At 41.1% G+C, this 25,909-nt stretch overlaps 1 protein-coding gene across 23 annotated transcripts in view; it reads right to left on the bottom strand.

Annotated features, from left to right (window-relative positions):
• SORBS1 (sorbin and SH3 domain containing 1) overlaps positions 1–25,909 on the bottom strand; it is a 115,447-nt gene that overhangs the window by 19,922 nt on the left and 69,616 nt on the right. For 5 of the 23 annotated variants that reach the window (XM_054163299.1, XM_054163302.1, XM_054163298.1 and 2 more), the window contains 14 exons: positions 22,917–23,092; positions 22,155–22,218; positions 20,986–21,060; positions 20,587–20,649; positions 16,661–16,708; positions 16,417–16,546; positions 15,832–15,946; positions 11,598–11,681; positions 8,504–8,518; positions 7,917–7,982; positions 7,226–7,327; positions 5,831–5,880; positions 3,196–3,371; positions 84–1,604 (listed from right to left, as the gene is read on the bottom strand). In XM_054163299.1, the coding sequence (XP_054019274.1) occupies positions 84–1,604; positions 3,196–3,371; positions 5,831–5,880; positions 7,226–7,327; positions 7,917–7,982; positions 8,504–8,518; positions 11,598–11,681; positions 15,832–15,946; positions 16,417–16,546; positions 16,661–16,708; positions 20,587–20,649; positions 20,986–21,060; positions 22,155–22,218; positions 22,917–23,092 (2,685 nt within the window). The remainder of the gene's footprint in view (positions 1–83; positions 1,605–3,195; positions 3,372–5,830; positions 5,881–7,225; positions 7,328–7,916; positions 7,983–8,503; positions 8,519–11,597; positions 11,682–15,831; positions 15,947–16,416; positions 16,547–16,660; positions 16,709–20,586; positions 20,650–20,985; positions 21,061–22,154; positions 22,219–22,916; positions 23,093–25,909) is intronic. The other 18 variants (XM_054163317.1, XM_054163310.1, XM_054163313.1 and 15 more) reach the window with 8 other exon arrangements.

Consider the following 25,909-nt stretch of genomic DNA (forward strand, 5'->3'; position numbering starts at 1 on the left):
AATGCAAGGGTTGAGGAAGAAAAGGAGAGAAAAGAAGCAAGAAGACAGATGAAGGGACACTGGTAAAGAACACAAAAAGCCACCTCCTAGGTACGTCCCAAGTTCACTTTGCGGGTTGTTGTTTGTGTCCAAGCTGTGACAGAGGGCATATGGAAGAGGGTTCCCATTGTTTAAGGAGTCAGGAGTGCCAGCCTGGGCCATGAAGCTATCTTGGCTAGATCCCATGGTGGGGAAGTAGCTGAGCCTCTCCACAATGTCAAAGGAAGACAGGCGCCTGGGGGCTAGAGGCCTGCTTCTGGAGCACAGTTGGTGCTGGAAGTGGTGGCTCTTGTCTCCTACACTGTCCTGCAGATGTATGGGGTCGTCTGGGTTCTCAGGACTGGGCACTGCTAGACTTCCCAGGCAGTCTAGGGGTGGAGTCCTGCAGGATTTGTTTTGGAAGGGCTTTTTCAATCGGAAGGGGAGCGGGCTCATTAGATAGACATTTCTGGGGAGCACATGTCTGTCCCCATAGACATCTCCTTTAGAATTAGGGTTCCTGGAGGCCTGCTGCTGCTCATGCCTTCGGATGGTAGTGAACCTGGTGTAGGAAGCTGGGCATGTGCCTTTGCATCTGTTGATTTTATGTTTTTGAGGCCCATTGAGGTTGCTGCTGCTGCTGCCACTGTCATTGGATGCATTGGAGAGAAGATCTATCTCATCTGTGCAAGCTGAAAGTGTGTCCATAGCGATTGCATCACTGATATCTGAAGCTGTTTCCTCCACGTTGGTGCAGGAGTGGGAGGACTTATCTGTCAAGCTGGCTACATCCTTCTCTTCTTGATGTGCTTTTGGCAAATCCAGAAGAAACTCTGCAGAATAGGCAGAACTCAAGCAAGTTTTAGGCTGGAGAGAAGTGGTAAATTTGTTTTGCCCTACCAAAAAGTCAAGTGAGGGCATTGAACGAGATCTCTGTATCAGCTGCTCAAAGGCACTGACACGGGAAGAAACAGTGTGTTTGGGAATTTGCTCTGAATCCTCACGACTAAGGCTGTGCTCCATCCTGTCCTTTGCTTCATTCTCAAACTGAGATGCGATATCTCTCACACTGCAGGAGGAGGCTGTGCCCAGATGGATCCTGGACCGGTTGATCTGGTGCATGTCTTTATACAGCATTGTAAACTCCATCCCACTCTTCCTGGAAGCAGGGAACAGGTAGCCTTTCCTGGAGCCGGTGCCATATTCCTGCAAGCTCAAGGTGCTGCCGGATTTGATGGCATACTCTTGCTTTGATTTCATCAACATGTTTTCTATGCTTTCTCCTATGTCTACCATCAAAGCTCTTTTACTACCAAACATGGCAATGGAGCTACGAAGGTTTTCGCAGCTTTGAGCTTTCTCCTGAGACAGCAAGATACCTTTCTTGTCCTGCACAAGAGCAGCTGGAGCTGCTAGTTTGGGTTTGAATTTAGAAGGGAGGATTTCGGTAATGCAGGCTTTTGCAGCTGATAAGGGCTTCTTATGGTTACATGTGTGACCTAACATACCGGCATGACTAGCGTTAAGGGTTCGGCTATTAACTGAAGAGGGTGCAGTCATATGAGCATTCCCACCTTTACGATCCACTGGTAAGCATGCAGAATAAAATAAATACAACCTGTTAGCTTAAGTGCTAGAAAGCTGTTGAGAAAGGAGAAAGAACATGCTTGGATTTCATAAAATGCACTTCAATGAAACAAAGTTCCAAAAAAAAGAATGCAGGAAGAAACTGCACAACAAGCTGCACTTAGAGGAGTAGGTGAAGTGCTACTAACATCTCTACAATGACAGACTTGGCCAAAAGCAGGTCTGGAGCACTTTGAAGGTACACACCTAAAAAGTGCTAAGCATCAGCAGCTTCCAGGGAAGCTGTGACATCATGGAAAAGGGCAGCTGAACTCTGGGCAGGATCAGGGTGTCAGAAAGAATGCAGAGGCACTAACACTGCAAAAATGGCTTAACATCAAGCCTGTAATCACACCTATCATGGTCTCACCACAGTGCTTGCCAAGCAGTTTATTCCTGGGAGGGAGAAGACAATTGGTGGCTGACTGTGCTAGCACAAGCAGGCCACATCAGCTGGTGTTGCCCAAGAACTGCCTTGCTTAGAGATTCTCCATACTAGGAATAAGCTGCGTCCTTCAGACAACATGCTTGCTTTAAAAATCAAGGAGTCAGATCAGGACATTATTCTCTTTTTAAGTTTAGATGCAGTCTGGATTCAGTTTAGACTGTAATTTTTAGGTCTGTTTCCAATTTGATTTCAAACTCAAATGTCAAAGTAACTATTCAGGTTCAGTTGCAGTTTGGCAAACAATAACTGAATAGATTTTTTTCTGTTCAGATCCATTTTGACTCCCTGCCCTACAGGCCTGACATAATGCTGAAAACCAGCTGGAAGACAGAGACCTTTTGGTGTGATGTACTATTTTTAGGGAGAACAGTTCAGAAACCCAACACATTCCTTCCCCAGTCCTCTCCCCATCTCAAGCCATTTTTAGGTTGAAGTTGGCTCAGAGATACATTCTCCAACACAACTCCCTGACAGACGTCAGGCTTTTCCTCATCCTAATCCTCTGGAGTCCACAATGAAGGGAGGAAAGGGAAGGAGATGCAGCAGTTTCTGCCTCCTGTCTCAATGCCTGCAGGGCATTGCTAGTTCACAGTGTCTCATGCATTCTCTGCACACCCGTCCCTGGCAGGAGGCTGTGGAGTCAGCTGGGGCACTAGCTACAGCAGGGTAGCCAGGCCAGCAGACACGGTGTAGACTGCTGAGATACTGCAGTGGGAAAAAAAGAAAAGAAAAGGCAAGGAAGGGCTCTAGCATGGCAGGGAAGGACTCTAGCATGGCAAGGCAATGGGAGCAAGACAGCAGCAAGGTCAGGCTGAGCAGCCTCAAGGAAGAATATGAGAATGTAGGGTGCGGCTGAGGTGCTGTAAGGAGGGAACTGGTTCCTGTTGGGAAAAGGAACCTGGATCGGATAAAGGGGTCATGAAAAATACTGGCTCGTGTGGTCTGAGAGAAAAAAGGCAGGCAAACTGGGTATGGTAAAGAGGAAGGACAGAGGAAACCTCAACTGGCTTGAATAGGACTCTATAGCCTGCAGCAGTTTGCCCCATATCACCTGGCTGTTGACACTGAAGAATGGAGACCAGGTTAGTGCCCTGAGCACTTACCTTTTGTGGAGGCAGAGCTAGAAGGTCTCTTGAGACCACTCAGCCCCTGGAACGGGATATCTCCACCTTCCAGCACACTCTTGTAAATATGTCTTTCATTCTCCAAGCCAGCAGGGTCCCCTGGTACTGGTTCTAACTCCCTCTTCACTGCATGGTAGTTGGGTGAGTATGTGGAGCTGGAAAACACGAAAAAGGGGGAGGGACACTAGCTGAGAGCAAACAGAAACAAAGAGAAAACCACACTCGTGAACCCATGATAGACTGTATGAAGAACTGCTGCGGACTAAAGAGGTTATGAACACACCGTGATAATGTTCTAGGTTTAGCACTACCACTCATTCTTCACCTGAGGGAACTCTAACATTTCTGTTCCCCAGAAAATGACAGCAGAAAAGCACTCCCTTTATTTTACAGATGAGGCAGAGTCACAGAGCAGGTGCATGCCTTTTTGGAGAGATAGAGAAATTCATCAGCTACCTGGAAGTAGCACCTGTATCTTCCTGCTCCCAGTCCTCTCTCCTTAAATACTAGCCATGCCTGTCCCCTGCTTACAAAGCACAGCTGCTTATGACTTCATCTCAACCAGTTCAACCTCCCAATTCACACTACAGTTCAATACTCCTAGGGTAACATCTCAAGCCCGTCAGTGAGGGATCAGGCAGAAAAGCAACAGTAGGCACTGCGGACATTACTACTCTAAATGCCAGAGAACTTCCCAGTGCACAGTTCTGCTCAGCTGTGCCTTGTGCTTCCACTACAGGGAATTAAAAATCCTGGGCTCTAGGTCTACTGTGCAGATACATAAACAAAATGTAGTTAAAATGAGTGCAATTTTAATTTTTTAGGATGTTTACTACAAATTCCTTTCCTCAGTCATGAATCTAAGCACAAGTATTGACCCCACATCTGACTTTGACACCTCACTGTTTCCTCTCAAAAATGTAACCAACAATGCTCTGGTATGCATTCCTTTCCAGGTACAAAAGGCTTAATGAGCACTCAGGCAGACAAAGTTTTTCCTAAAAGCTAAGTTCATCTGATACTAGTTCTTGTGCTCAACCAGGCTCTTCAGAACGAGATGGAGTCTCACACAAAGATATTCTTGGGCCAAAGCATGATTGCTGGAAAGTTTGAGAAAAAAAAAAATTAAAATAGAACATCTGCCAATTCATGGAACCATTTTGAAAGCTCATTTACATCCTGGTGTCCAGGAGTGATTCAAATTTATATGAGTGTGGAAATGCATGTGGTTATACCTACTGGTTGTGAATAAAGTTGCACATGCATCTGTTTATTTTGGAGAAATTCTGCACACATCAGAGGTCTGGCTGTGGAGGTGCAATTACACAATGTCTGGCTCACAAACAAGACTTTAGTTTCTGAACAAGGAAAACCAGGTCATATGCAGTCCCAAAAACTACTTTCTGGAGTACAACCTCATGAAAAGAACCATTAAAGAAAAAGGGAATACTATAATTTTTTCAACATATGCAATGCTCAAACAGACCCATAGCTACAGAGCTGTTGTGTCTTACAGGGGTTATCTCAAGTGTCTCTGACAAGTTCCCAAGGAAGTCTTGCTACTTGCTGGAGGGAATAATGACTGCCCTGAGGTTCTTCATCAAGGAAGTAAAAGCATTTTAGCCTAGTTATTAAAAACCAAAGAGTTAAAATGATCCTCCTTTATGAATACACCTGAGGGAGAGACTAGAGGCATTTGACAGCATCACTGTACTGGCTGCTCCCTTATTAGGGCCAGAAAGCAGCATTGTTTTAGGGTCAATGCAGTCTGCATGCTCCAAATCAGAAGGAGGGCAGGAAGAGCAGCACTACAGAAAAGAAAATACATTCCAGGTATCCTTTCTCCCTGCTCTCTAAAGACAGGGCAGGGTAGAATGTGTGACTCCAGCAGCCATTACTGTTGTGTCCCATTCCCAGCTTTGGGTGATATCAGAAAGGTCACAGACAGTGCTGCCATGGGGAGAAGGCTCAGCAGTCTCCTCCTACTAAAAAAAACCTATATAGTCATAGGAGTAACCAACAAAGTGTAACAGTGTTTGAGTTTTCCAGCAGAATGAACACAGACAGAAGGGAATTGTGTTGAAAGAAGTACAGAAGACGTCTAAGACAGCGTCAGAAGGGTGGTGAACACACACGATATGAATGAGGGTTTGGAGAAGAAAATGCCTTTCCTAACAAACCATCCATGCCTTTCATCAATATTACCCTTTTGATCTGGTGCACATAACTGGGAATAACTAACAGGAGGCCAATCTGTCATACACATGTAAGAGAAACAAACTTTGTTTATTTCACGCAGTGAAGTGACTTGCATGAAGTTAAAGGCAACTTGCAAACTTCAGCAAGATGGAGTTATAGGTCTGGTTTTTAAAGTCACTGCCTAGCACAAACAGTAGTTCTTATCTAGACAAAGCAATCATTCAAATAATCACTTCAAAATTAATTGAAGATTGGATCTAAAGCAGGTGTACAATTCTTATGGTACATGCATTTGTCTCTATTGATTACCAAAAAAACCAAAGCCAACCCACTTCTGATGCCAAAACCTGTCCCCTGCATGCCCTCAGATTGTTAAAAAGAAAAAAAAGACATCAAAAGCAATTGAAAAACTTACTATGAAGAATGGTCTGTGGAAGTTTCCAAAGGAGTAACACCTGCAGTATTCTGTAAAAGTCCAAACAAAGGAGTCATTGACACACATGTACACAGGAGGAGAAAGCAAAAGGCTTGCTTATGTAATTTTCCATTTATTTGAATATTAGCCTTCAGGAGACATTGAGGTTTAAGTCTAAATGCAGTTTAAGCTGTCAATGTCTTTGCAGAAAAGCGACAATTCTCCTGAGTTCCTTCAGGGCAGTGACAGGTTTTCAGCATAGCCAATGCCTTTTTGAAGTGCCTACTCTTTTGTCTGCAGATGAGTCATTGCGAATAAAGCCAAAAGCAAGAAGAGATAACCAGCTGGGCCATGACCAGCAGACACATGCTCGCAATTATTTCCCCAAGCTTTCTCCCCAGCCGGTCACTGCCCGCCTTTGCTTTTTACATTTCTGCAGCACAATACATTTCTTAGCGTTCCAAAAAAACCCCAAAACCAAAACCAAAGCACTAGAGGAAAAGCAGCGCATCAGTTCAGTTTCCTTCCTTAAGGGAAGCTGCACAGGGTCAATAGCAAAAGCCCGCTCTTATCCGTTTGCTTTAAATCCATCTAACACTCCCTAGGCACATTCTTTTAAAAAAACCGAAGGCAATTTTAGAAGAAATGCTCTGTTTGTTCTTCCTGCATCTACCTGAGGACTCCTATGTAGAAAGAAAAACGCAAATCTTGGGCTTTAAAAAAGCAGCTTTTTCAAGTCCTGGTGAAATGCTGTAGCTTAACACAAAATCAATCACAAGGAAGAGAAAAAAAAAAAAGAAGAGAGAAAAAATGGCGTGTTATCAAATCTATCGTTTCATGGGTCGGGTCTTGCACACCCTCAAAACGGCAGCAGCAGCTGACCTGCCCTAGAAGGCCATGACACAGTGCAGCATAAGGAAAAATGTGTAAAATCTCTTGGGAATATCCAAATCTTGGGCAGGCATGAGCTCCTAGCGGAGAGCAGGGCTTGTGTGCGGGGAGGGTAGATGGCAACGCGCTTGAAAGGCACGAGATGATGACGTGACGCCAACCAAGAATTTTAAGCTGATTGCTGCTGCCTATTCATGTGAAAAATAGAGAGGGGATTTTTGCAGACACTGAACATAAATCCCTAAAAGGGGACAGAGGTGGGAGTGGAGAGCGACTGGAAAGGAATGGGGGGGGGAGAGGAAATCACTGTATCTGAAATGGATTTCAAGCTGGATTCTCAGCATCACATTCTATTATTTCTGACAGCGACACAGCAAGCCATGCAGTCAGAACGGTCAGAACCATTATTTATCCCAACCTCATTTAATAATCATCCAGCAGTGAGCAGATTAGAGCAGAGAGTTTGGAAACAGGGATTGGCAGCATGAAAAGAATAGGAAATACCTTCTGTGGCTTTTTATGTGGTGCTTTATAAAGCTTCTCCATTTTTTCTAAATCTGCCTCTAACTCAGTCTGGTAGAGGTAGAGGTCTTTTTCTAGATCAGTCTGGTTAAAGAAGGAGAAGAAGAATGGGAAAATAATGCTTAGGGTTAGGGGAAACCAAAGGAATGTTAATTAAAAAAAAAAAAAAACAACAAAGAAAAAAGAGAACCTTTTTAATTGAAAGAAGATAAAGATGGTATGGACAATACACAGAAATTCACTAGTAATTAATCATGTTTCGATCATTACAGAGGAAATCATTTTAGGCATTTTACATTCAAAACTAAGAGATGCACAGGCCTGCTAGAATCTAATTCTACAAACCATAAAGTTATACAACCCACCTGTAAAAAAAAAAAAAAAAAGATACTGTAACAATATGCAAAATGTTGTTAGTATAATTATCATTGCAAGTCAAGAGATAGCAAAACCACCACTCTAAATTACAATTGATTATGCTTTAAGAGTTATTAAATCAATTTACTAGCTACTTAATTGTTAGGCTGATGAGCTCAAGCCCAATTAAAAAAAATCACTCACAAGCACACAAAACCCAAGCAATGCTACAAAAAAAAAAAAGGAAAAGAAAAATCATATACACACATACACACGCGCTAGACGCTGCAGTACAATGTACGTGAGACACAATTACCTTTCTATCCTCTCTAGTAAGGATAGAGCAATCTCCAGGAGTATAATCCCAAATCTTTTTTGGAGGCTGATGGAAAGCAGAGGAAGGAAATGAGGAAATGAAGATAAGGAAAGACATCACAGAGAATATGGAAACTGGATTAGAACAGAGGGGGAATACAACAAGGAATCTGCATCAACATTGAAAAGAAAGAAAAAAAACCCAAACACAATAACAAACCAAAACAAAACCACAACAGAGAAAGAGATAGAAAGGGATAAATCCACTATAGCACAAATAACCAGAGATCATGGGAGGCAAAAGGGAGCATACATGCATTCTGGGAGGGGTTGTTTTAAGTAGCGCTCAAGGAAATTTTTGTTTTAGGAAGGTGCTCTAAGGGATTTTGGACTCTTTAGAGGCAGTCCACAGATGGTGGTTAAAGCATTCTTAAAACAAAACCAAAACAAAATGGAAAAAAAATTCACACAGTCATAAAAAGCATTTGTTTTGCTCATTCTTCTTTTCAAAAGGAAAGGATAAAACAAGAGCCTTTGACAAAGAAAAGGGAGACTCTTTCCCATTCCCACTGGAATATGAATACATACCATGTGAACAAATGGCTGAATTTCCAGTGGTGGCATTGTGGGGCAATGAGAATGCAGAGTTGTTATTCCTTATTTCACTGGTGTGGGGGTTGTTTGTGGGGGGGGCTTTGGTTGAGAAAGTGTGGCACATGGAAATTTGGAAACTAGTTATTTAAAATTCATCTTATAGGCAAAGATGCCTATTTCAAAAAAGGATTTTCCTGTTTGGATGCACATGTAAATACATCATAGTGGATTATTCAAAGTGAAAAATTTTATCCTGACACTCCTATCCTACTTGGATAATATGGCTAATATCCTCATCTAACCAGACATGCACCTCTCACTGGTGTGCTCAAAGAAACCTTGCTCTTACTTTGTGAAATCAGAATATATTTGCTCTGTTTCCAAACAAAAATAACCTCTGTTGGCTAGCAATCTTAGCATGACCCTACATGTCCATACTGACTTCTGTGATTAGATTATTAAAAGTGCCTCCAAGGCACTGACAGAGAATCTCCAAGTGTCAATCTATCAAAGGCAAGACTAAGCTACACCACTTATGTCCCAGTCCAAATTCCTTTCTAGATTGCCTGGATCTGCAGTCTGAATCTGTCCCACTTTACATTCAGACAGCAACAGTGGGGATGCAAACACTAAATACCTGTTTCTTATCCATCAGATTAGCAGCTGCAGTGGGGTAGGTGGTATTGCAAAGATATAGGTTTGAGATTTGAAGGGAGGAACTGGAGGGAAGAAAGGGAGAAGAAAGGGACATGCACTTCTCCAACAACTCTAGTTCAGCAAAGCGTCACTTCAGCAGCCCCAGGAAACACATGTGCTTTCCTCAGTGGGGAAAGCCTCACCCTGGTCATTCTGGAGTCTTTAAAGAGAAGCACCCATATACAAGTGCTCCCTTTTCCCAATGCTGTTCCCTGCACACATCACATAGCTGCAAACAAAAGTCTGAAAACCAGGGGGCACCATGCCTGTAGAAGTACATATTATTTCCAGCACTGGAAAAAAATGCTGGGACAAATAGAGAATCATAGAAAATCCCAGGTGCTAGCAAATGTCAATTAAAACTGTCTGGTTAGGCATGAGGCTTAGCCATAAGTGGTCACAAAAGTCTGGACCTCTCATGACTGGAGTGAGCAAAACTACAAAAAGAATGCTCTTTCAGCTGTGGCAGTGAAGCTCAGATGGAGATTTACTAGCTATAAAAGTCTGAGATGGCAACCTCAATCCAAGTGCCTTTTGCCAACGCAAAATGTACAAGAGTACTACATTTACGCACTGGCACAGTTAAAAAGAAAGCATGGGTGCCTGTCTTTGGAACTAGAGCAAGTTGACATGGCATATCATTTCAAGGCAAGCTATAATAAAGCAGCCCTTAACCACAGTTCCCTGAGCAAGGTGAAGAACTTCTCACCAGTACAGACACTGCTGAACAGGAGATGGATTGCTGGCGTAGCCTGAGCTGCCCTCTTCTGAAGTAAGGCCAAGGCGACATGACTAAAAGTACAAATGCACACTTCTAATGAGCAGATACACCCTCACTTCTAGAAAGGCCCAAGGGCATACATGGTTCTCCTTTCTCTGACACATTTCCCACTAACTTAAAGGATCAAGAGATGACAAACCTTCATTCATTGCAAGAGCATATGGCTATGAATTACATGGCAGCAGTAGGTTTCTTTTCACTTTGTGGAAATCTTAAACTGTAACAACTGGTGAAAGGCTAAATCCTTATATTGACATCCCCTAGAAGCCTCAGCAGAGTGGGATTTACTGAATTCTACTGTCTTAAAGTTAAGGGGTGTCTCATCTCAAACACTGTTGAAGCTCCTTCTTTAGCTTAGGAAGGTCCATAGCTACAAAAAACAGTTTTCTGCGACAGAATGAATGACTCAGACACTGTATGTGTTTGTCTTCCAGCAAAAATTACACTATTTCTATGATCAGACTAAGCATCCAGCCTCACCCAGCTACATTCTGCGCAGCACAGTTTCATCACTTCTGTAGGAACAAAGACTAGATTTAAAGAAAACCTGCTCCCTGGTGCCCACATGCTGTTGCCTTCGAGGCCAGTACTAAACCTTAAAGCATGTTTCTGTACCATTGCACATGCAGGGAAATCCCAGCAGGACTCAAAAAATGAAGTGTATGGGCATTTGACAACTGACCTCATGGAGAAAAAAGAAACAATCACTAACTGAATAGCTGTGAGAGGCTGATACTGCCCCTCTGGAGCAGTAAGAGTACTTCATAAACAACATTTAATAAGGAAATTAATAGCATTTAATCAGTAAGAACTAGGCCATAAAATGCTTTAAAGTCACATTTTTTTCCAGTAGCTGTGACCACTGATGTGTTCCTTCCATCAGAATGTCCTTTGTCCTATTGAATAAGTAAGCTTTGCTTTGTGTTGTTCCAGAGCAGAAAAAGTCAAGGCTCCATCTCTTTTTTTTGTGTGTCCTTTTTTCCCCCCATACATAGCAACACAGCTCCATTTGAAAAGAAAGCACACTGCTCTCTAACTCCTTTGGTTTCAGGGAATGGTAAGGGCTATTCAGCACAGGCTGATGCACCCCATTTGGCAGTGGGCAGATATATGTATAACAAAATAAGCAGGAAACAGGGTCATGATCTGTTTATAGACAGATGGAAATTACTGACCTACAGTTTACAAGCCAAGGTCAGCAATAAATGAATGCTTCTCCTTGATTTAAAGCTACCTATCAGCCATTCTAGATCTTGCTACGCAGGGGGAGAATAAGGGGTTTGAATAAGGACTTTCAGTAATGAGAACAGGGCATTACTTCCAACACTAACAACAATAACGTGGTTTGAACTACAGTGTGTGGCTGGAATTGGGGAATACTCGTGAATGCCTTCAAAATACTTAAAGCGGCCACAGAACAGCTGCTTCACATCAGTACCTGGATGATGTTATGAAAAAAATCACATTTTAAAATGACTAAGGCAGCTGTTCTAGGTTTAGGGCCTAGCAAAGAGACGTGACAATCATTAAGAAGAAAAATAATGATTTAAAAAAAAAGAGAAAAAAAAAAAGGCAGGTTGACTTCATTGGTCATCAAACTCTCCAACTTACCGGTTTCCCAAACTCCAATTCCGAAAAGAATTTATACCAAGGTTCATTCTTTAAATCTATCTCTTCTGGGCTTATATCCCGAGTCTAAAGGAATTGGTGATAGGGGAATGGAAGAAAGAGAAGGATAACATTATGCAAAGAATACACGGAAAGGGACTGTTAGAGATGCAGAGCCCATGGTTTTCATTCTCAAATGTAGATGTTCAGCCTTACAATTTGGAATTTCTGTAGCACTTCTCTCACAGAGGCCACGATCTGCTCTGAAGACATCAGTGTAGCCTACTGGCATTGTTGCGAGCATCATAAATGGAGAGAGAGGTTATGCAGCTTGTCCACAATCACAGGGAAACTCAGTGGAAGGGCCGGGAGGCTCCCAGTATTCAGTCCTTCTATCAGACACTTCCAACAATGCTGCATATATTTTTTCTTTTTAATCTTCATTTGTTTAAAAAAGAGAGATTCAGTGAGACCTGAATCAAATACTGCATCTTTAACAGCACATGAATATGTGAGAAACCCTGTTCTATACACTGCAAACAGAGTGAAAGGTGATTTTCAAAGTCAAAGGAGACACAAGTCAGAGAGAACGCATCCCTGAAAGAACTCTGAAGGGATGGGTAGAGAGACAAAATTACTTATTTCTTCACAAATAAATGTTAGAGAATCAGACAAAACTGCAACAAAGGAAAATTAAGACAGGACAGAAAACAGCACATCTGGAAAGGAAATTCCCTTTTTTTCATACAATCTGTTTTAATGAAACAACAACAAGTTTAAATAGTTGTAGCTGTTAAAAAACACTACTGGTGAGATAAGAGAATAATGTCTATTGCTGAGAGTTATCAGGTGCCACTGCCTAAAAGACATCTGGCTACCTCTCACATTTCAGTGTACCTAGTCCTAGACATAGTAGATCTCAGTGCATTAACAATGTAAGTACATTATGGCTGTATGACAGTGTGATCCCAAGTGCTCCATCACAACAAGCAATAAGCTGCAAACATGCAGAGGGCCAACACAAAGTGTCCTGCTGCAAGTTGTCCTTTTATGGGATTAGTGAGGCAATGATAGTTCCCAATAGTGCTGGCCTTTGCAAGAGGTTCCAGACTCTGCCACAGCCATTAGGCACGACAAAAATAACAAACTCTAGAATGAGTGCTCAGGACTGATGCTTGCCCTGAAGAGGCAAAAAGGCTCAAAAATGCTCTGAATCAGACAATGGGGCAGGAGCCAGCAGGTCTGGGTTTTGAGGAAAATGCCCACGTTGCCCAGGCTTGTTTGAACATGCCCTGGAGTCCAAGTGGGTCAGGTGCGTGTGCCTTTGGCCATGTTTGGAGAAAACTCATTCTATAGGTTGAAGTGTCAGGTTTTCATCTCTTAATCTTTGTTATCATTGGCCATCACTGTCTCAGGAAATCTACAAATACCAGCCCAAAGAGCCAGTGCCTTGCCTTGCAATTGTCCAAGCTCTGGGAAAAGTCACAAGCTTTGTTTGATATCCAAGCTGTACTTCAGTTTACCCAGACAGACTTCAAGATTCCTCTCTGTATAGTGTTGTAAAGCCCAGGAGTAGAATAGGTGTGCTGTGCTGGGCTGAGAGACGAAACCCAGGAAGAGCCAAGAGTTCCCGGGACAATTTCATTTTACTAGAAGAAGCAACAAGCACTGCTCTCCAAATAGACAAAGCTACAAAGCCAACAAGGCCTACAAGCTTCGGAAGCAACCTCTTTTCTACAAAGCTTTCAGCTACAAAGCCGTCAGAGATAAACCCTGTACGTGCTTTAGTGACAAGCTGCAGAAGCCAACAGAAAGTGAAACTGTGTTCCTGCAGTTTTCACGTGGTCGATGCCATTTTGGTTCTGTTTAAATCCCCACACGTGCCGCATGGTACCAGGATCAGTGAGTAATTACGAAATCTGGGGTTTTTATAAGCATCTGTTAAAGGTCTGTTGCCCTAGAGAATTCTAGAGTTCCCTCCCCCTGCCCTTGTGGGCAATCTCTGGCTCTGTTGCCAATGTTCCCTTTTTTCTTTACAGTTTAAATTGCTGTTTGTTGTTTCTGGATTTTTGCTCATATTGTTTAAATTGTTACATGTTCCTGCTGGTGAGATATCTGTTCCACAACCTAATATTTTGAACCAGTAAATAGGTTTTATTAATATTTCCCACAGGACTTTAAAAAGTAATAAAGTTATTAATACTTTTATCATTCTGCCTATTGAATATTAATAACCTCCTTATGATCACAACAATGCTTCTATCTGAATGAAATGGTTTTATCATGTTTGATCTCTGCTGGCCTGGAAGAAGGTTTGGCTATTTCTTAAAGGCACAGAAGAAAAAATGCCTCCATGTTTTTCTTTATTGCACTCCAACTAAAAGTACTCGTTTTGCCTTTACATTAAAAAAAGCCCACTGATGTCCACAAATCTCCTGCAGTCTCCTTGAAAGATCTAGTCACTAACACAGTACTACTCTGGTCTTCAAGACCTTTTTGCTTCTGTGACCTATGGCTTGAAATTAAAGCTAAAAAAATACATTGAAAGCAACACAGCTATCACATTCTTTTTGTCTTTGATGAGCTCTGTACAATTTTACTCAATTATGCTGATGATGGTCCTCCTTTTTGCTTTTAGACTTTAATTCAGCAGCTCAATTGAGTGCCTGGTGAAGTCTGCACATGCAAACAGTGACACTGGTGATGACTGACCCTTCACAAAGACTTAAGTACACAAATAAACTAGGACTTTTGCCACAACGTTTAAACTTGGCTTTTATCTCTTCAATTTTGTATACTGTGAGACAAAATTGTCACTTAAGTCAGCAGAAATCTTGCTCCAGGATGGACTGCAGGAATAGAGTTGTCATAACATGTTCAAACCACTCCTCCCTGCCACTTCTCTAATGGGCTGAGCCAACACCCACTACAATGAAGCAAGAGTCATCCATCTCCCATTTCAATAGGCAGTAGGGTCATGCTCCTATCAAGAACAACTTTGTTGAAGTCAATGAAGGGCTACAGGTGTGAAAAGAAGTTGGTTGCAGGATCTTCAGAAAGCAACGGACTTTGATTCCACTTGGAAGGAAAAAAAATACACCAAAACACTAAGGAGAAACATCAGGTCCCTGATTGGACTTGATTCTTCTTTCTATTGATTTAAATTGCTGTTCACTACTTTGTAAAATCATTGACAGATTTTTCAGGAGCATCCTTTTATGTATTCCATGCACAGATCAATGCCTGATCTCTCAGCATACAAAGTCAGTTTTAGATTGGGAATCTCAAATGCAACTGGTGTTTCTAATTGAATTCTTTAAATTAATGTCTATATAGAAAATTAGGTACCAGACTGGCTATTCACCAGTAACCTCATTTAGTATTTTCAAGCAGTTGCAGTACTACACTTGTACCACTGAAGGACACTAAGTGAGCTGTGGTGATTTATGCAGGACTAACTGATGAGGTTAGCACTACCTCTCTGTCCCACTCTTTGCCAAATGTTCTCAGCCAAGCCTGCAGAATGAGACTTTTTTATTTCCCCTAGCTGCCACAATTTGCAGCACTACTTACTAAGTGAAAACAGAATTGGTAGCAGCTCACTTAATACTCCAGGTTACACACTGGTGTAGCTGGGGAGCCAAGCTCACATTCAGTTCTGCTGCTTCTAACACAGAAGTGGTGAGATCCATCTGAATAAGAAAGCAGTCCAGGGGAGATGGCGATGTCATAACACACCTCAGAGGCATCCCATAAGGCCCATTATAGGCACTCTAAAAATTACTTACTCAGTGTTTAAAGCATCAGAGGAACACAGAAACTGAACCAGCCTGCTTTGTTGCACAATACCTTCAATCCTCCAGTATCAACTAATGCTGAGCCCTAGAAAAATTATAGCTGGTTGAACAGTTGCTGAACAGGTCACAATGTCAAACATGGATTAAAAACTAGGGTTAGTGATCCATACTTAACACAGAAAACAATATGTCCCAAAGGAAAGAAGCCTCTCAATCCCCCTGTATCTTCCTTTATAGAGAACAAAAATGTTAGGAAGTTATGCAAAACGGTTTTGAAAGCAAAACATAGAGGAAATATATCACACAAGCACTGTAATTTAAGCCTAAGGAATCATATCCAAACAGAACTGGACAAGCACTTGGAGAGTATTTTACAATCACAGTTTGTGGCAATAGGATAAACCCCCCCTAGAATAATACTAATAAAAACAACACATTACCATCTTTTCATTGTTTAGAACAGAGGACTTTCCTGGCTGATAGTCGTAAATGCTCCTGGGCTCTGCACGGTATTTTCTGGTGTCTACTTTCTTGTCTGGAGGCTCCCAGTCAGTCCTGAGGAAAGAAAGATCAGTCAACACAAACCACTGCAGTTTGTGGAGACAAGCACTTCCTTTTGACAGATGCCTTTCCCTGTTAATTGTGGTACTTCATAAATACAGATTTTGCTTCTCCACAATTATTGCTACTTGCTTTAAAGTGCCTGTGTAGTGTCACACAGATCCAAGAGTGTCCACTGTGCCTCTATGGTAGGCACTGTATAAGCTCGATGCCCAGGGAAACACTCCCCACCTCAGCAAGGAAACTATGCAACAGACTGTGTGATGCCTGGTAAAAAAAGGCAGACATTGGGCTGTTGCAATGAAGAAGTTCACCACTGCCTAGTAGAAGAACAGGAGTCAAAACTACGTCTCCACTTCCCAAAAAAGGTGTAACTGGAGTTGTGGACCTAAAGCTTTCACCTTTGTTCCCTTCCCATTCACAGCTTTCAGAGACTGATCCAAATATATCTTAGTACTGGTCACCTTTCTGGGCTTGATTTCAGCGATGAAGTACGGTTTGGCAGTGGCAAAGTGGCAGACCTCTTAACAACCTTCTCTGAATCAATGTTGTCCATCTCACTCTTGGAGCGGGGAACAGAAAGCTGAGTTCTGCCTGGAGGATAAGTCAAATATAGGAATATTGGTAAAATGGATAGGAGGCAAATAAATACATGCTTTATGTGCCCTTTCTGTTTGACAGATTAAACAAGAAATGTGAATTACTTACTGTCCTCAGAATAGGAATAACGAGGAGAGTATGAATCAGAATCTTCATCTGAAAGACAAAAGCATTTTGCAAGTGAGCTGAAAAAGCTCCAAAGAAGAAACACCAGTGACCCTTTGTATTCCTTCTACTGATACACTGGCCATAATTTGAGTAATATGCCAAATACTTACCACAGGGAGAGGACCCTAAAAAGGAAAATCTTGATAAGGTTTAAATAGCATTTAAATATAATTCCTAGATTAGATATAAATATTAATGTACTACTTACACAAATACCTTTCTCTCAAAGCTCTTTAGAAAAGAATCACCTTTTATCACAAAACTGCTATACACCAAGGGTTATTAGATCCATTTTATCAAAAGCTGAAAGATAACTAGAGGATCTAAAAGCCATACCATATGGTTAAAATAATTCATTAGTTGTTATACACAGTAACATTGCTGAGGAGTCCTCCTCCCAATTACACATGGTAATCACTGTAACATCTTCCTTGTATAAACTTGCACAGCAAGTCAAAATATATTCACTAACTCAGCTTATCTTTTAAGTGCAGATAACATCCTGCCTTGACACACATGTATACTTCCACTATCCTTGTTCTGAAAAGCTTCTTTTTTAAATAGAAAAGGCATGTCTAGAGACTGCAATATAGATATTCAGCAGCTCTAAAAGACCTAGCAATAACATCAGTGTTTCTGAGTGATGTGGGCTGACTCACCCCATGCTGAACAAACTTCTCTCTTTGACAGTCAAAGTGTTACCATGCATCAACACAACAATGTCACTCCCAGGACACAAACTGGTGCCTTGGGGCCTGGAACCACATACTGCCTTATCAAAAGAAAACATGGTACTGCAGTGCACAAGGTGGATGTGCCCAAAAAGAGAAGGTGGAAGCATGGCAATCTTACCACTCCTGCTACTCTATAGGTCTCTCTACAGAGAGACTTTGACTTGATCAAAAACCTAGTAGTATCTTTTCACCATCCTCACCAGAATATATCCTAAATGAATTTCAGGTGGTAGCGGTGGGAACTGGGATCAGACCTGGACCCATAGGCCCATCCCCATTCTCTGCTGGTAAGCGTTCAAACTTGCACAAATGTGTATGAGACATCTACAGGACTTTCCAAGGCAAAATGCAGTGACTGCAAAGGGAACTGTGAACAAAGATGTTACTAATACCTCTGAGAGGAAACCACTAGTAGTGAGAGACATAAAAAGACCAAAAATAAAATAATTTTAAAAGTACAGATGAAGCTAGGATAAGCTAGGGAAGAACATACTACATAATAATAACAAAAGAGTTATGCAAATAATTTACTGATGATCATCAAAGAGACTGAAACAATTTCCAGATCTTGTCTCAGGAAGGACATCAATCAGTTGCTACAGCCAATCTCATCTACTGGAAAAAACAGCTAACACAGCTGACATGAAATTGCATGCAAGCCTTAATCAAGCCTTTCAGTAAGGCTCAAAGAAGCCTTAACATTTAGCCTCTCTGCTGAGTTCTTGTGAATAAATTAGAAGGTTATATACCCTGGTGTACTTATACTAACTTTCAGGTTAAAAACCAGCAGTGCTCAATTTTTGTGCCAGTTCTCACAATTTATATCTAAATATCAGAAAGCTAGTAACTTACTGTTATTACACTGAACTGTTGACAAAATTAACTGGTATTCCTATCTAAAAGTTGGTTTTATTCAGAATACTTGGTAAATAGCAAAAATCTTCGCCTCTACAAATATAGATGTCTAAAAATGTCCAAAATTATCTACACAGCCATTCACTTCTCAAAGTCTTATTTAGTTCTAGTGACCAATGAAAAAGTTTTATTACCTTATTTGATGAGAAATACCAGTATTTCTCACAGCTCATCATTCAGAGGAAAATCACACCTTACAAAAATTCACTTCAGACAAGCACTATTTCCCAATTGTTAATACATCAATATTGACGATAATAACAAGAGGTATGCTTTGTTTCTGAGCATCTTATGAAGAAGAGCATCTACATTTCTTCCCTTTTTACATCAAGGAATACTGAAACACAGGAATCTGCAGTGACTTGATAAGGAATAAAGGGTAAATCAGAGACGAGCATTAAAGTATCTCCTGGCTCTCAGACCTGCATTCTGTCTGCAGGGCCATCCCTAATGGAGCAGAGTAACATCAGTTTGTAATACCAAAAACTGTTTCCTTCAGAGAGAAGAAGTTGCTCTTCTGTAGCTCCCAGAGAATCTATAGGTCTCTGCATTCCTCGAGAGTCTAAAGGTATTTTAAAAGGCAGCCCAAATCTTGATATTGTAAAAAATTGAGGCTTCATCCCATCTCTGTAAAATACTTTGAACGTAGAGATTTGAAGTGTTTTCTAAACATGAAACATGCACTCTGACCCATCTACATCATCAGATGTTCTGGATTCTTTATCAAGGAAAGAAGCCCAAGCGTTACGGAAACATTTCCCAGCATATTGAGAATAAAAAGCAAGTGTTTGGTCCAATAAAATTTCAGTTACCAAAACCAGCAAATTACTTTCATATGCACATCTGTAAGTGCATAGTGGTATTTATGGATAACTAGACTCTCAATGTATTATTGTCACTGGATCTGCAAACCTCCTTACTTCAGATGAGCAAAATGGATTTTCAAACTTCATTAAGAACAAGAAAATTAAATGTCCATAAAACTCCTTCATCAATTAGTTACTGAGACTCTTTGTTTCAATCCCATTCATACCCACATACAATTCTGCCAATTGAAAATAATTTCCCCTGCATTTATGATCTGCAAGACAGGACTCTTCACCTACAGGTTTCACTGAGAAATAAACAAGTAGCTTAGATATCTGTTTTAACACTAGTCCACGTTCATTTTAACAGTGAAATTCACTTGCAGCTTCTAGTCTTCTTTGAGCATCTCAGCTAAAACCTGTATTTTATACTTTTTTCTTACAACAGCATCCACCAGTCATTTAATAAAAACATTGAATCAAATGGTTAATTAATAGTCTCACCAGGGTTGGCTTGAGGCACAGGCTAAGTAGGCAAGTTCCTAAATTGCAGGATCTAAAGTGACACCAAAGCACCAAGTCAACAAAGCTGTCACCAACAACAGTTTTTCCATCAGGAAGTGACTGTATGTCCAGTGTATGCCTTGGATTCCAGTGTTTCTGCTACAAAAGTGCTTTCATGCCTATGCACACAGTTGCAGTTTATCACTGCAGCAGATGGGATTTTACCATCCCTGAAACACAACTGCAAAGGATTCTGCTTTGTACATGAAGTAAAAGGAATCTGCTGAGCATGTGAAGACAATAAGGTAAAAACAGTATTGTTTGAAGCTGCAAGATGTTCTGATGAGACTGTCAGACTCTGTCCTTGCCTAGATATGCCAGGTGTACCTAAGGCCAGCCCTGAACCTATGTTATATTGATTTAAAAAGACTACATTGAGGGACTGATCCAAAACCCACTGAAGCAAGTGGCCTTTTTGCCAATGAACTTCAGTGGCATTTTTGATCTGGCCCAAATACTGTGTTACTATTCAAAACCAGAAGTAAATAATTAAACAAAATTTTTGATCCAAAAGGGGAGCGGGAGAAATCTCAGTTAAACCACATCTTTACATGTAAGTCAGCATTCTAGGCATGTTAAATAATCACTGCACACACATTGCTAAGTACAACTGATAAGCGCAAAAAACCAAGCAAACCCCAAGTCTGTAGCACTAGTTAATGCTAATTACAAAGCCAGAGGAGCACTGCAAAGCCAAAAAGGCATCATACAGTCCAGGCAATGCTTAGAGTGCAGCAAATCATTATGAGGCAGCACAATGCTCAGCAACTAGAAAAAACTCCAGGAAGAAAATAAATGGATAAGGCAGCATTTGTGCAGCAAAATATATATGGTCCTTTATTATTACCTTCAGAGATAGGACTAGGAGTAGACACAGGAAACTGGTATGTAGGAGAATAAGGATTGTCTTCTGCAGCAGAGAAAAGCAGTTGGTTTTGAGGCTATCCACAGTGAAGTGGAAGTTCTGCTTCATTCCCCAACTTCCTATCACCATATGATTTTATTGCCTACTTTAATAATACTAGAGTAAATGGCATCACACTTTAGAAGAAGATTAATGGATTAGCAAAGATTTAGTTATTTATTGCATCACACAAGAAGGTATACTGAGAATAACTGAATTTCCAGCCAGTGTAACACATGGGTAAGGGAAAACTAGGACCTGGATCTAGTTACTCTTAGGGATAGTTATCTACAGTTAACTCAAAGCACAAGACAACAGATACTCTGACTAAACTTCTGGTACCTTCAATTTTTTGCTGGATTTCAGGAAGTTCAGGAAATGTGTAGGTAGGGCAATAAGGGTTTTCTTCAGGAGTGTCTAAGGAAAGGAGCATGATTTTGAAAACAGAACAGAGAGGATAGATTTAAAGGGGAAGAAGGGCAAGACAAGAATTCATACAAGCTGACTGGACAACAGTCTCTTTTGTGCTGACATTGTATCATGACACTACCTAAGATGCCTCTTTGCTCATTGCTGCCTTGCATGGCTGGGCCCTGCAAGAGACCCTGGAAGCCAAGAGAAATTAACTCTTTTTCCTCCTTCTGAGCATGGGCTTTGGTGAGCTGAAGGCCCTTTGTTAAGAGTACTGGGATTAGAAATAGTTCAATTCTTTCTCATTCCATCCAATACAACACAGCATAAAGCTCATCACGACAGCATCTGCAGCGGCAAATACAGCTCCAGTTTTGCATGCTCTGTGTCTTATTATAAAAGCGCAGTCCTGAATTGCATTTGTCTGCATGTAATGTTGTTCAGAGGGTTCAGTTTTCAAATGCTACTGCAGCCATTTCTCACAGAGAAGAAAGCACATGAATTTATCAGCAGCCAGGCACAGATGTGCCACAAAGTAGAGGATCCGCTGAGAGTGCACCACAATTCTGGATTTTGAAAGGAGAAAATCTGAGGGTTTATGAAAGCAGACTTTGGATTCTAAACTCACCAAAGATCAATAGAAACCTTTCCACTGGTTTCAGCAAGCTTCAAATCAAGCTTTGTTACACAGGAACTAAAGCTTTATAGCACAAAAAGTTCTCTCTTGTGCACTGAGAAGGTTCACTGATAATTTACTGACCTATAAAATTGGGGGGGTGCGGTTAGCTGCTAAAATTGGAATTCAGGGATGTTTTTGCTCAAAGTATGGAATTATTAACTCTTTCTGATCTCAAATAGTACCCTTGCTTTCATGAGGACACTGCAGTTAACTTTTCAGAACAACTCAGACCTTCCTTCGGTCTTCACTGTTCTCTCACCTTTGACTTCAAAGATTTCAAATTCACTGGTCGAATTCTGTGGTGCAAGGCAAACACTAGTTAATATAAACCACTTCTACATAATATCCTGCACAATGAATGTAACAAAATGTTATCAAGGTAATATTTTAAAGCAAATTAAAACCATCTGTCTTACAGTACCTCTGTTTATCTTGTGGATCTGTTTGAACATTGTCTTGTACCAGTCCTTTGATCTGTCTGTATTCTGTTGGAAAAAATAAATATACATAATTACAACCATGAATTCTATCAGTCTTTCAAAGTTCTAGCAAATCTTCCAGAAATGAAAAATGTTTACTCTTTGCTACATGAAATTAATGTTCTGAAATATGAGTGATTTCACTTAGGTATATAATTTCATATGTAATGAAGCTACAGGCTTCACTCAAGTCACTAATAATGTACAAGCTTTTCAAGACTAGGCTATGGATTATGTGGAAGGTTTTGCATGTTAATCTGATTTGACATCTAAAAGTAGACATTTAGCATGTTTTAGTCATATGTACTAATTTCCGAAGTATTCAAAGGACAGTAGAAACATTTAAGTGTTCAAATCACTCCAGAACAGTTGAAAGGTTAATAATTCTATTCATGATAATTTCCTCTGAACTATAAATGAACTTAACACATATACAAGAGATATTTGCCTTTAAGATGAGACAAAACTCTCCCGTATGATGAAAAGCAACATTAATTTTTGCATTGCCTTTCTCCACGTGGCAGCTGAAACAGCTCATTGATAGCACGTGGAAATGTTCACCACAAAACACATTGCAATTAGAATTCTATCTTTCCTTAAATCTCTGCAGTCTCTGAAGCTTTAACAAATCCCCTGAGACCTAAAAGGTAGGCAGAATCTGGCCAAGGTTTTGTGCATTGACCATATGCTGGGTGTTGTCTTACCCTCAATGGAATGCCAATATCATCGACGGAGGTGTCAGCCATATACTGAGGTTTCTTCACAATGCTCCTCTTCTCTTCCATTCCTCTCTTCTCATTTGGCACAGTCTCCTGAACTGGTTTGTCCCGTATAAGCGCTGAATCAACTTTATCAGAAACTAGTCTGTCTGGCACTGAATCTGGAAATGACAATGGGGGATTCTTATCTCATCCCAGCATTGTACTTCATCACCGTATTCCCTTCTTTCAAGGCAAAAATCCTAGCAAGTAGTTGATGAGTCAGACTGTATCACTGCTAGCTGTGGTTAGCACTTAGACTGAGGGGAAATGACAAAAAAAAATGGTTGATGCCAGCAAATGCTGGCTAGCATCTCTCAGGTAGCAACCATCACATGTCATTTGACAGTCTCAGCTGACATGTAAGGCAATGGAAAATTTTGTTTTCAGGGTCTGTTTGGGGTTAGTTTCTGTGTCTTTTTGACTGAGTGTCTCTGCAATCACCTTCTTCATCAGAAAAGCCTCAATGATACAGTCTCCAGATCTTTTTCTGATGGTGATGTCAATCTAATGGAGCATCAAACATGATGGGTGGGGAACTACTTCATAACAGATTGCACTCAACTGCCTAAACAGGGGGCACAAAAGGGAGTTTGTAAATAACAAATTCCATTGTTGTTTAAGCATAGGTATGATTCCTCTTGCATGTTAGTCTGTGTAAAGATGTGGAGTCTTCATAAAGATGGAGGGGAAACAACTAATTCATCCAGTCATCCTTGCTTCCACCTGTAATTCCAAGACACTGCCCAACTGACACCCACACGTAGCAGAAAGCACCACCACTGGCCAAGGAAACAAAGGAGTTAAAGTTGCTCTGAAGAGCTGTGGTACATCAACCCTTAGTCTCTGTCAAGGACTTCCGCTATGTGGATTTTCTGGAGAGAATACATTTGTGATTTTACAGTCTGTCTCATCAAGACTTTGTGGAATCTTATACTTTTTACATCACTGCATGCACTGAATAGAGAAAGACAGAGATATTTTTATTCACATGCACATCATCATACTGCCCAAAGCCATAAATTGTGCAGAAATATGAAAGGGGCAGTTAGCAGAGGAAAGGTTCATGCATAACAAAGCATTGGTCTGTGGGTACCTTGAGCAAACATAATTGTGTCTTGTGAAACTCAGTATGAGAAGCATTTTGGTTTTGAGTGGTGAAACTACCATAAAACTGTAAGTCTTCCTCCTCTTTAAGAAAACATGAAATAATATTTTTAAATGTTCAAAATGGGGCAAATTGTCTATTAAATATTTGTTTAGCCTTTTCATCCTGCTTCCTCTCCATGTGAATGCATGTGCTCTGTCTTATGGCCCTTTCACGCCCATAGCATACAAGGGTCTCCATTTTGTAGGAAATATTTGATCCGTTTCCATTGCTGAAGTCCTTACTAAGCATGGAAAAATGCAACTGAAATGAGACCATTCTTACATGATCTTGAAGACCATGATGAAGCAGGTTTTTGAATGTGAATAAGGATGTGAAGAGGATGAAAACTTTAAGAAAGGTCATGGCTTCTCTCTATTACAATTGTCACTGCTAATGCTAGCAGTCCTGAGCTTCTGGTCTAGAAAAGTCATTTTCTGCAGGCTAAACAAGTCAGTGTCAGACAAAGTCACAAATCCCTTTTCTAACAGGACTGGTAATATACATTATTTCTCTCTGATTGCCTATCTCCCTGCACTAGAAAAGCAGTTGGCTGCTTTCCAAGCAGATTCCATCTGAAACTACGATGATAACATTCAAAACACCTAATACAGACATAAAAAACAGGGTAAATGTATCACAATCTGATACAGCCATGATCTAAGCAAAATCTCAATTTTGATGATTTAGTGGAAAAACACCCCACCATCTGGCCTGTGCCAGCCATCTCCCAACCATGAATTCACATATTTAATATTATAACATGAAGGTTTGGGAGCTATCTAGCATGGCATAACCAGAGGGGAAATCTGCTAGCCAATTAAATGTATTTTGAGGAAGTTTTCACAAATGTTTTCTGGACTGCACTTAGAACTAGTTGAAGGTGCTGGACTGACAACTCTGGAAACACAAGTTATATTAGGGCAAGCCCTCCCTGTGAACCTTGGCAGGTTAAGTCCTTCCTGGGCCCACTGGTCTCAATCAAGGCTGCTCATCTGGGACTGCGAATACGGATACCTCCTGCAGAGGTGTCTGTACAGAGGGAGGAACTAAAGCAGACATCTTTCACCACAGACTTCCTACAATACCCTACAACTTGAAGGGTAACAGCTGAACTTCACACTGACTTAATGCAGCTCCAGTAATTTCAGTAGATCTTATGGAGGCACGTAACAGCCTTTGAGCTACTTAAAACATCAAATATGGTGCCTAATTGTCCAAATAACCAGTTTGTACCAGTCAGCATACTCCATGGCACCTGAGCCATCCTTCTGCAAGAGCAGCAGCAATATATTGGTGTTACACAGCAAGAGAGTTTTAATGCTGTGACCAACAGGACATAAAAGCAGGGGGAGAGATGGTAGCCAGCAGCTTTGTGTGGTTGTTCTAACACACAGAGAACAGGTTGGACCCAGCTGTGCCACAACATCTTTCACTCTTCCAGACTGAGGATCATTTGGGCTGTAACAAACTACTCTGTGGTTATGTCTAGTTCAGAAAACAAAGACGTTCCTGATAATGAAGGGAAACACCTTGTGAGAAGGAAAACCAGCAGGAACCCTCTGTCCAGCCTTGTAAGCATTGAACTCACAGCTGAGTGGTCTCTGATATGGAGAGGGAAGGAGATGAGAGAAAACCACTATAAGCTGTTTTGCAGCCTGTAACATCACTGGTATAGCAGCAGAGAGGAGAGAGAGGTTGGTGCTGCAGCTGAAGGAACCTGGTGGATCAAGATGAGGTCCAGGTCAGCAGCTGCCTCCTGGGCAAATGATGTCCTCAGGGACATGCTCCA

The sequence above is a fragment of the Dryobates pubescens genome, chromosome 8 (genome assembly GCF_014839835.1).
Source record: "Dryobates pubescens isolate bDryPub1 chromosome 8, bDryPub1.pri, whole genome shotgun sequence".
Taxonomy (NCBI): domain Eukaryota; kingdom Metazoa; phylum Chordata; class Aves; order Piciformes; family Picidae; genus Dryobates; species Dryobates pubescens.